Below are 11,929 nucleotides of genomic sequence, written 5' to 3' on the forward strand. Positions count from 1 at the left end.
GTGCGGCGTCTGCAGTGTTGCGGGCTCTGCACCGACCCGTTGTTGTGAAGAGGGAGCTGAGCCAGAAGGCGAAGCTCTCTACTTACTGGTCAATCTACGTTCCCATCCTCACCTATGGTCACGAGTTGTGGGAAGAGACCGAAAGAACAAGATCGCGAATACAAGCGGCCGAAATGGGTTTCCTCCGCAGGGTGTCTGGGCCTCCCTTAGAGATAGGGTGAGAAGCTCAGTCATCCGGGAGGGGCTCGGAGTAGAACCGCTGCTCCTCCGCATTGAGAGGAGTCAGATGAGGTGGCTCGGACATCTGGTTAGGATGCCCCCTGGGCGCCTCCCTGGGGAGGTGTTCTGGGCCCGTCCCACTGGGAGGAGACCCCGGGGGAGACCCAGGACACGTTGGAGAGACTATGTCTCTCGGCTGGCCTGGGAACGCCTCGGGGTCCCCCCGGAAGAGCTGGAAGAAGTGGCCGGGGACAGAGACGTCTGGGTTTCTCTGCTCAAGCTGCTGCCCCCGCGACCCGACCCCCGGATAAGCGGCAGATGATGGATGGATAGTTATAGCTATATGTTAAAGTAGTGCAGGATCTGACAGAATGACTTATTATCAAAATATGATGGGCAGCATGTGACTGTCCTTGTGGGGATGATGGTCTCCACACAGAAGTTGATCTGGCCTGTCAAACACTTTGCATCTGTCACAGAGTCCATTCCAGTCTTTAGCATTAAAGCAGCTGCAGCAAATTCAAGTGTGAATGAATGTGGAGTTTAATCTTTGGGAGGCCCCACTAACATCCCTGTGTGGGAATGTTGACTCAGAGACACAGATGGGAGAGTTTCACACCAGTAAGACACAGACGTTACCTCTATTTACAACAATCTTTGTCCTTTGGAGATGATTCGAAGGCGCTCTCCCCCAGCAGCCATTTGTCTGCGCCAGGAAAATCTAATGACTACTGGAACTGAGTTCTTCAAATCTAGATACTGATTCAAACTATTCTATCTTTCTTTACTGCATATCTTTCATATCACTGTAAAAACACCAGATGGGTGGTCTCTTGTGCCTTGTGCCTTTAATAGGAGAAGGCTGCATGTGATTAGTAATGGATGCTTTGAGCACAACTTTTCTGTTTTCCTGCAGAATGATCTGTAGCCTATTTTCTTTCCTAATTAAAACTATCAAGCACTGAACCAAGCTGGTCTGTGAGTGTGTGTTACATCATGAAGTTCTTTTGGAGCAGTTTTTCCTACATGTTACGGGGCTCCAGCTGCAGTCACATCACATCATGATGCACATCAACTGCTGATTACTTATAGTCATCAACAGCTGCATATAAATAATGTCAGAACAAGTGGAAATATCAGAGGCTCCTTTTAATGTGAACTTGGACAACTTTGACAAACCTTCAAGAGTCTGATGAACTAATGTAGATACCCACATTAAAAGGAGACTTTGATATTTGATGGATGCATGATTATGATACATTCTGATATATTTTGGGGCAAATATCAGGAATACCAACATGATTCTTATCAAAGCAGCACATGCTCTTTAATGTGGGGGAGCACAGTGTGTCATGACTGATCAGATGAAATCATCAACGCATTCAATGTAAAAATGATTTTATGATGATGATAAGCACTGAACCACGTCTCGTGCCTCCCGTGTTGGACTTACTTGCGTGACCTTAATCAATATAAACTCTGATTCTTTGGGTGAAAGTGGCGTTGTTGGCAACCTGTAGGCCACGAGCTTTGTGTGTGGGTCCTCCGTGCGCTTCTACGCACTCAGCCCGCGCCTCCCGCACCCCTCTCCACAGTGGCAACAGGCCAATAGAGAGATAGTGGGGCAATTAAAACATTCAGCCCTTTCCTCCTCACACCGGCAGGCTGTGCAGATGCAGTTGGGGATGAAACCAAAAAGGCCACAATAATCTGGAGGTCTCTTCTAACATTTATAATGAACTTGTCAGGATATCTTATTCACTTCTTCTTGTTTTGCTTCACTTTCCACTTTTTGCTTCCTTTTTGTCGCTCTAACTGCGCTGTAAACATCGTCTCCTTCTCCAATGAGAAACAGATTTAAAAAAGATTAAAACATTTGATTGCGTGTTTTTCTTCCAGCTACTGGAGCCAAATCAGGTGTCTAACATACCGTGTTACACATCTAAGACATGCGCGCACTGTGCCTCAGGAGAGTTTAATATCACTCCTGTGACTGCTTATGTTACAGGAAGTGGTTGTTAACTAACCGACAGAGGGCGCTTGGACCATAAACTCCACCTGAACTGAACACACCTTTACTCCAGGTGAACCAATATTAATGGATTCTCGTTCAAAACGAACAAAAAGGCGAGTCGACGTGAGTAGATTAAATGTTTTATTGTGTCGAGATCAGCGATAATAGTGAAATTATTCATCTGATGAATCATTATCGGTCTATCGGCGCATATAGACACCAGGAAATGTCAGATTTTCTCACTTGAAGGTCAATTTGAGGATATATTCACTGAAGGAAAACGTTACAGACTGTCATATGTTCTGCACAGCAGGCGGTTATGGTTGGATAAAGACTGCAGTGAGCCTTAAACAAGTCTTCGGGTTGTTTTTTAATGTTAAATGTGTGTTTTTGGTCCTCATGATCGGACTTTTTTACTGTTGCAGAAAGTGAAAGTAAACTCTAAACGCCCTCAGTGAAGGACACAAAGATTTTTAAAGTGTTTCTTGTTGAATTCCTGAAAGCTTTAGGCGTTTTTAGTGTGTTTAAAGGAATAGTTAAAGAGCTCAGATTCCCCCAAAGAATATTAAAATGTCACTTTCTGTAGGAACAGCTGTTTGAATTCTTACGATAAAAGTTCAAGATTACAGTTAAATCTGTGATTATTTCCGCACTTTAAATTGATCAGACACACAGTTAATACAGTCACATCGAGAAGTAATAAAATAAAGTGAATTCAACCATATAAACTTGATTCAATGAAGCAGCTCTGAAAGGACCTCGAACACAACGTGAAATACGTGAAAACCTCTTTCAGGTTAAACCTCACCAGTTTGCGCCGAATATTGATTACAATCTAAAGAAAATCTACAAATCGAACAGTTGTTGCTGATTTTTTTTACAGAAATCAAATGAGTAAAGAGTCATTTTTCTCTTGATTGATAAAAAGTTTCACTTTGTTGCTGCTGAAATGAGTTTTTCCGTTCAGTCACACACGGACTAAAGTCTGCTGTTTGATACTTAATTTTAATACGAAATAGTTTCCCGTCATTTCAAATTTGAATTAAACTTTTTTATGTTTGCTTTTCATTAGAGAAATGAACTAATTTCAGAAACGTCATAAAAGCTGAAAATACTCCGTTTACATGGAGGTGAGCGATAAAAGCTCAGAGTTTTTCTGTGGGAACATCAAACAAAACAGTATGAAGAAGACTATATTTTACATAACCTACTTTAAATGCAGGAAAACTGAATATTTTCTGTCTTTACATTCGTTTCATTCCGTCTCCAGAACAACACGATGATTCAACTTCAGTGCAGAAGCTTTGATGCATTCACTGTCCGTGTTTTCCACAGTGTTGTCATCCTCATCTTGACACACTCCTGTAGAGGTAACTCAAACTCATCAGTAACAGTGTAGTTAATGTTAACATGAGAATCAGCTGGTTGGTGTTGGGATGTAAAGTTAACAGCCTCAAATCTTTACCCTTTCAGGTCAGTCTGAGGTGAGCGGTCCAGATGGTCCAATCGTGGCGCTTGTTGGTGATGACATCATCTTACCATGTTGTCTGAAGCCTGTCATGGATGCTTATGACTTCACAGTGGAGTGGACCAGACCTGATCTTAGCCCCAGCCCCAGATTTGTCTTTGTGTGGCGTGATGGTGTGGAACTACATCATAAAAAACATCCATCTTATGGAGGAAGAACATCTCTGTTCACTGATGAACTGCAGAATGGAAATATTTCACTGAGACTCTCCAGCGTAAACCTCTCTGATCAGGGATCTTACAGATGCTTTGTTCCAGAGCTGGATCGACATGCTTATGTTCAGCTTGTTGTTGGTAAGTGAGCAGATTCTGTGTTGAAAGCCATTTTACGTGTAAACAAGGTTAACGTGGAGGCATTAAAAGAGTCTCCACACGCAGATGCAAGCTGACCCTGAAAACTGTTTCTTTACCCTTACCTCTCTGAAAGTTGATGTGTTAAAGAAAAGGAATGATGATGAATAAAGATGCAGAAAACATTCATAAGTATAAAGTATTCATAAGGATTGAAGGTTAATTTGACTCTGTACACAACAAGGTCAATGGGAAGTGTAACCAGCGGCTGACTCGCTACTTTTGGATCCTTAGCGCGTCAGGCTCCTGGAAGAGAGCGTGTGTTCTGAGACCGTGTAGATATGCTTATGACGCATGACTGACATTGTGATTTAGATTGCTAAGGACTGAGCTGCTGTGCATATATATATATATATATATATATATATATATATATATATATATATGCAGCTTGCAAGGAGAGAAAAGATGAAGCTGACCAGAAAAACATGAAAAATCCATGGTTTATATTGTCTGTGATAAAGTCAAAGTCCAAGTAAATGGACTGTACTGTAATGCTTTTGATTCCCCTTCTTGTTCTTTCTTGTTCTTTATTTCATAATAATTGGCTAAAAGTTCTAATGTTTGGAACTTGTCTCATTCAGGTTCTGTCGCATCCGATGTCAGGATAACAGAGAGTAACAGAACCAGCAGCAGTGTGGTGTTACAGTGTGAGTCTGCAGGCTGGTACCCAGAACCTCAGGTGTTCTGGCTGGACGGGGAGGGAAACCTCCTCTCTGCTGGACCCACAGAGACACTCAGAGGCTCTGATGGTCTCTATAATGTCAGCAGCAGAGTGACTGTGGAGAAGGGAGGCAGCAACACCTTCACCTGTAGAGTCCAACAGAAGAACACCAACCAGAGCAGAGAGACTCAGGTCCATGTTCCTGAAACAAGTGTCAGAGGTGATTAAAACAAAAGTTTTTATTTTATCTCATGAACTGATTAAAGTTCTGTGCATCGTCCTTTCAGACAGTGACCTCACAAACTTGTTCACAGGTTCTGGTTCCAGCTCAGCTGCTCCCATCATCATCGGTTTGGTTCTCGGCATCCTGCTCATTGTTGCAGTCGTTGTTTTTGTGTGGAAACGGAGAAGAAATATTCTGGGTGAGTAACAAAGAGTTTAAGTTACTGAGCCTTCTCACACAAGTATTTCAAATAATGTGACATCACAGCCGCTAGTTAAACTCCAACATCCCATCAATGAGCCCAGCATCTGCAGCAGATGGTTTGAGTTCTGGAAATTAGATCTGAAAATGTGTCAGAAAATATGCTGCTTTAAAGTGGGTTTTCTGAAATGTAAAGGAAATCAGATCCTCTGCCTTCAGCTCTGCAGCAACATGTGCTATAAACTGTGTTCATTGTTTCTGAACAGAGAAGAAGAAGCACCACGAGGATGAAGAAACACAGACGAGGAGCAAATCTGAGCCCAGAGGCCCGATAACAGAGTCCCTGTTGGAGAGAGAAAGTGTGGAGAATGTGGAGAATGAAAGAGAAAAACTCATTCAGACACAGGAGGAAAATCATCAATTAGACACCAACGATGTTCTGACTCACCCACAAGGACAGACAGAGACACAGGCTGTAGATAAAGGAGCACAACATCTGTCTCCAGCAGATGTTGATGCAAAAACAAATGAGCCTTCAGCAGAGAGAGAGACAAACCATGGTTTGGACATGCAGCAGGAAGAGACTGAACCAAACAATGAAGACAGACCAACAGACAGAGAAACAGAGAAGAATGAAGAAGATGGGACAGTAAGTTTAACTGGAAACACAGACATGCAGAGAGAGACACACCAGGAGCAGAGAGAAGAAGAAAGAAACCCAGAAAATAATCAGCAGACCGGAGGAAGGAGGGAGAGGGAGAACTCTGCTGATGATGTAACAGGAGGTCAGAGTTTAAAGAGTGAAGAAAAAGACCACGAGATGAAGAAAGAGAAGGAAAAACTCCGGATAAACGACAGAGAGAACTCTGCTGATGATGTAACAGGAGGTCAGAGGTTAAAGAGTGAAGAAAAACACCACGAGATGAAGAAAGAGAAGGAAAAACTCCAGCTAAAAGACAGAGAGAACTCTGCTGATGATGTAACAGGAGGTCAGAGGTTAAAGAGTGAGGAAAAACACCCCGAGATGAAGAAAGAGAAGGAAAAACTCCAGATAAAAGACAGAGAGAACTCTACTGATGATGTAACAGGAGATCAGAGTTTAAAGAGTGAAGAAAAACACCACGAGATGAAGAAAGAGAAGGAAAAACTCCAGCTAAAAGACAGAGAGAACTCTGCTGATGATGTAACAGGAGGTCAGAGGTTAAAGAGTGAAGGAAAACTCCAGATAAAAGACAGAGAGAACTCTGCTGATGATGTAACAGGAAGTCAGAGGTTAAAGAGTGAAGAAAAACACCCCGAGATGAACAAAGAGAAGGAAAAACTCCAGATAAAAGACAGAGAGAACTCTGCTGATGATGTAACAGGAGGTCAGAGTTTAAAGAGTGAAGAAAAACACCAAGAGATGAACAAAGAGAAGGAAAAACTCCAGATAAACGACAGAGAGAACTCTGCTGATGATGTAACAGGAGGTCAGAGGTTAAAGAGTGAGGAAAAACACCCCGAGATGAACAAAGAGAAGGAAAAACTCCAGATAAAAGACAGAGAGAACTCTGCTGGTGATGTAACAGGAGGTCAGAGGTTAAAGAGTGAAGAAAAACACCACGAGATGAACAAAGAGAAGGAAAAACTCCAGATAAAAGACAGAGAGAACTCTGCTGATGATGTAACAGGAGGTCAGAGGTTAAAGAGTGAAGAAAAACACCACGAGATGAACAAAGAGAAGGAAAAACTCCAGATAAAAGACAGAGAGAACTCTGCTGATGATGTAACAGGAGGTCAGAGGTTAAAGAGTGAAGAAAAAGACCAAGAGATGAACAAAGAGAAGGAAAAACTCCAGATAAAAGACAGAGAGAACTCTGCTGATGGTGTAACAGGAGGTCAGAGTTTAAAGAGTGAAGAAAAACACCAAGAGATGAACAAAGAGAAGGAAAAACTCCAGATAAAAGACAGAGAGAACCCTGCTGATGATGTAACAGGAGGTCAGAGGTTAAAGAGTGAAGAAAAACACCACGAGATGAACAAAGAGAAGGAAAAACTCCAGATAAAAGACAGAGAGAACTCTGCTGATGATGTAACAGGAGGTCAGAGGTTAAAGAGTGAAGAAAAACACCACAAGATGAACAAAGAGAAGGAAAAACTCCAGATAAAAGACAGAGAGAACTCTGCTGATGATGTAACAGGAGGTCAGAGTTTAAAGAGTGAAGAAAAACACCACGAGATGAAGAAAGAGAAGGAAAAACTCCAGACACATCTACAGGCAAAAGACAGAGATGAGAAAAAATTACAACAGAGATTTAGTAGAGCTTTGGGACACATGGAGAGCAATGAGAAGCAGATAAAAGAAGTCAAACTGCAGCTGGAGGAGGTGGAGAGTCAGAGAGAAGAGACAGAGAGGAAACTTCAGTCCAAGAACAGAGAGGAAGACTTTATGAAGCCTGAAACACAGAGAGAAGCAGCAGGGAAAGAGGAAGCTGACAGACTTCTTTCAGATACCCAGAAAGATCTGGAGAAGAAGAAGACAGAGCTGGTAAAACAGCTGGAGAGATTAGGGAAAGCACAGGAAAGAATAAAGAAGGAAAGTGTTGCAATAACAGAGAAGAAAAGGAAAGCAACAAAGGAAAAGGAGGAGATTATTAGAAAATTAGAGGAGATGCAGAAACAAGAAAAACCTCCTGGAAGTGTAGAAGACACCGACTGTTTGACAGATCTAATGAGAAACATGGGTCTGAAAAACTGATTAAAGTTTTCATTTTATGGCTTTTTATCACTGTTTCTTTAGTTCAAAATCTGTATCCTGCTAGAAAAGCTTTTTCAGTATCTCTTCATGTTTTTACCTGCAGAAAAGTACATGTTAAACATTAATTTTATTACTGCATCATGTCCCTGTTAAACATTAATTTTATTACTGCATCATGTCCCTGTTAAACATTAATTTTATTACTGCATCATGTCCCTGTTAAACATTCATTTTATTACTGCATCATGTCCCTGTTAAACATTCATTTTATTACTGCATCATGTCCCTGTTAAACATTCATTTTATTACTGCATCATGTCCCTGTTAAACATTCATTTTATTACTGCATCATGTCCCTGTTTATCAGAACGACTGCTTTACTCAGCGTTTACAGTCTGAACCACACAGATGCTGTACGGTACGCTCTCATTTTAGATTAGATTCATACTTTGTTGTCATTACAAAGTGCAAAGTGCAGTTTAGCATCTAACCAGAAGTGCAATAAGCAGTGGGTGCATGCAGCATAAATAGTGTGGTATATAGAGGTATGTACAGGTTGTTTTTTACAGCATATGGACAGTATTTGCAGATGAAAATCTATGTAAAGGTGACTGAAATACCACATTTTATAGCGTTTAAGTTGAAATATGTGATGTGTTGGAACCAGCTTCATGATTTTACCTGAAATGGTTTTAAATGAAAAAATAAGCAGCTGGAATTATTAGCTAAAGATGATGTTGGTTTGTTTGGAAAGTATTCTCACTCTCACGTTAAAATAATAAATGATTGTACCTGTAATCTCAGTGAGTTTTAATTCGCTGCAGTGTTATGATGCAGACTTATTATCAGTATAGTGACACTACCTGTGACTTCATATATAAAAACAAAGCTGGATCTGTTGCTTTTCTCATCTATCCAGAGAAAGGGGGCCCGACTGTGTGAGGGATCAGACTGGGGCACAATAACGGTTTGGTAATTAGCAGATTTTACACTGAGAGGTGATTAAAGTAGCCCTGGTGAGGTTCCCTTTTTCTTATCTCTTCCCTCACACCTGAAGGCCTCATTCCATCTTTGACTGTGAAATCTTTTTTTCTCCTTTCTGAGACCTGGAGCTGATTTCTCTCACTGTCCTCACATGTTATCACACAGACTTGTTCCACTGAACGTGCGCACGTGTCTGCTCCTTAAAGTAGCTGTTACACTGAAATGAAAAGCTACAAATATTAGTGCAGACACTTTAAATAACCTGCCACAGTGTTTAAAACCACCACAGAAACACGGGTTGATTCATTAAATAAACAAATTAAATAAGAAACAATTAAAAGGGCGGTTTTTCTAATCAAACCTTTAATTTTGTATGTATATATTAATAAAGTGATGAAACAAAGTGTCAACAAACATAAACTGTGTGACACAAATATATAGTTTAAAATTCTCAATTTAAAGGTTTGGATGGAAAGTTTTCATGACTGCAGGTGTCCAGCAGGGGGCTCTCTACCAAATAAACCCTCAATTTAAAATAATCAGGAGTTGGAGAGAAAAATCCTTCCAGAAAAAAGTTTGATCACATCCATCAGGTGGTTAACGATTCTGAACAAAGTTCAGATCATAATAGAGATGATGACAGAATAATAATAAGAAGAATTATTCATTTATATAGCCGACCTGTCCAGGGTGTACCTCTCGCCCAATGACCGCTGGGACAGGATCCAGCCCCCCGCGACCCGACCGACGGATTAAGCGGGTATAGAAAATGGATGTTTATATGGTGCTTTTCACAGATAAAATCACAAAGTGCTTTACAATAACAGATAAAGAACAGATAGACACCCCCATAAAAAAAGTAGAGGCAAAAGCTCCCATCGTCCACTTAAAACAGCTCTTTGGACGTTCGCGATTGACACGTCACCAGTACGCACACTTGTCTGCGCTGCTGCTTTGGTTTCTGAGCCTGAGGTGGGCTGGGCAGGCTTCCCGGGAGCCCTGACCGGAGTCTGGCTTGCTCCTTCCCATCAGCCCTCATCCAGGAGCTGCAGGAGCAACCAGCCGCCTCCTGTGTTCTGCAGCGAGTTCATTTCCAGCGTCTACCTTTCCTTTTGTGTCCTGCAGTGTTTCTGCTCGAGTCCCTCGTCCATTACCCATGCTCTGGTTTCCTCGTACCTGTATCATCATCCTTGGTTGGATTCCGTTTGTCTTGCTGCCTGCTCGCCCCGCAATGAACTCAGGACCTTACACAACACCCACGTCCTTCTGAATTCAGCTCTCGTCTCGATCCTCCCCATGCGCTCCTGTCAATAAATTCTTATCCCACCTTTACCCCTCCTGTACAGTGTCTGCGTCACAGTCGGTGTTCTTCACGGCTGGTTTTGTTCAACTTTTTTCCACAACGACACTGAAATAATGTCCCATCCATCCATTTTTTATACCGTCAATCCGTCGGTCGGGTAGCGGGTGGGCTGGAGCCTATCCCAGCAGTCACTGAAATAATGTGATGGAGTTTAAGAAATTCAACGTATCCACAAATGAATGCGCAAACTAAAAGTATCCTCAAGCATCAGTTTATTAACACACTTATTGGGAAAACATAAAATTAATCAAACAGTTTGAATGAAAAAAGGGTTGCCTCTTGGACAAGATGGTTAACGCAAAAAAGAAAAAAAAAAAGAAAATGACGTCATGTTTATTCATTGAAAAGGAAAAGAGGAAGTTATCAAAAACAGCTGGCACATCAGTCAAATATCTGCTCAGTCTCCGAGACACTCACAGACTCCACTACAGATATCTGCACAGAATTGTAGACACCCACAGTCTCCCCCACAGTCTCCTCCACAGTCTCCCCCACAGTCTCCTCCATAGACTCCCAGACAGTCTGAACATGCATAGCAGCTGTCAGAAGATCTTTTATTTCTGGAACCTAAATGAAAAATAAAATAACATTATGTTAAAGAATAATAGACTCTGAGTCGTAGTTTATACTTCTCCGCCATTTCAACGACGTAGCTACCTCCGCCGTAGCCTGACGTGCACCTCCAAAAAATTCTGACGCGGGCCATATGGGCTGTGATTGGTCCTCCCAGAACGTAATTTCCGGCAGTTGCCTTTTCCGGTGCAGATACCAGATCTGCTCGGGGCCCTGCGCCTGTTTGGGTTTACGTTTACCCCACTATTTACATTTTATGAACGCCAATATGAGGTTATTTAATAGAAACTCCAACTTTATTACAAACTACATTGTGTCCCATTTGATAAGAACCAGATGTGCTCGGGGTGAAGTCCCTTTAGAAAGATAATGCTGGATTTCTTTGTAAAAGCCGTCCATGTTTCCTACGAAGAGCCGCGAAAAAACGACTTCAACAGGTTGTTTTTTTTACCTCTTCAGTAAGTTGTCCGGACCAATCACATTCCCTTACGTCATCGTGCCAACGTCCAGCCAATAGGCGCAGGGCCCCGAGCAGATCTGGTACCTACACCGGTATTAATGGCTGCATACAGCGAAGAAGCTCGTTGACATTGGAAATTATCTAAAGTGCATTTGTTCATCCAGGTTGTAAATTCACCCGTTCAGCCTCGGCCGGTCGTACAGTCGACTGGTTCAGCCTTCAGAATTTGAAATCTAAGCATTTATTCTTCAGTATCGATGAGCTCCAACTGCAAATACAGCTGCTCCACCTCGGTTGCCATTGGTTACTGTTGCTAACTGTGACCGGAAGAAAAAGCAAGGATTCGGCTTTAACCTGAAACCACACAAACACACAGCCACACCCCCCTACCGACCTGGTGAACTGCAGAGCAAAGCGTTCCTCGACACAGAACTTGGAATGCTCAGTGACAACGTCACGTTGTCCACGTGAGTATAAATGAAACTTTATCATGTAGTCATCACTCCTAAACAAACATTTCAGGTCTACTAATACACATTTCTATAGTTGCCAGCATTCGGGTCAAAGGAGGAGAAACAGCCCTTGAATTTGATGATCCAGTCCTTCTTAGACA

The 11,929-nt window shown here is 42.0% G+C and overlaps 1 protein-coding gene across 1 annotated transcript; it reads left to right on the forward strand.

The window, feature by feature from the left end:
• Positions 1-2,298: 2,298 nt before the first annotated feature.
• On the forward strand, positions 2,299-7,095 carry LOC140282288 (uncharacterized). The gene is made up of 8 exons (XM_072376876.1): positions 2,299-2,356; positions 3,504-3,603; positions 3,707-4,054; positions 4,696-4,995; positions 5,063-5,197; positions 5,466-6,086; positions 6,390-6,777; positions 7,074-7,095. The coding sequence occupies exons 1-8, from the start codon at positions 2,318-2,320 to the stop codon at positions 7,093-7,095; spliced, it is 1,953 nt and encodes a 650-aa protein (XP_072232977.1). The 5' UTR covers positions 2,299-2,317.
• Positions 7,096-11,929: the final 4,834 nt, after the last annotated feature.

Source organism: Leuresthes tenuis, unplaced genomic scaffold (genome assembly GCF_036924035.1).
Source record: "Leuresthes tenuis unplaced genomic scaffold, fLeuTen1.0.hap1 SCAF_22, whole genome shotgun sequence".
In the NCBI taxonomy this organism is placed as follows: Eukaryota; Metazoa; Chordata; class Actinopteri; order Atheriniformes; family Atherinopsidae; genus Leuresthes; species Leuresthes tenuis.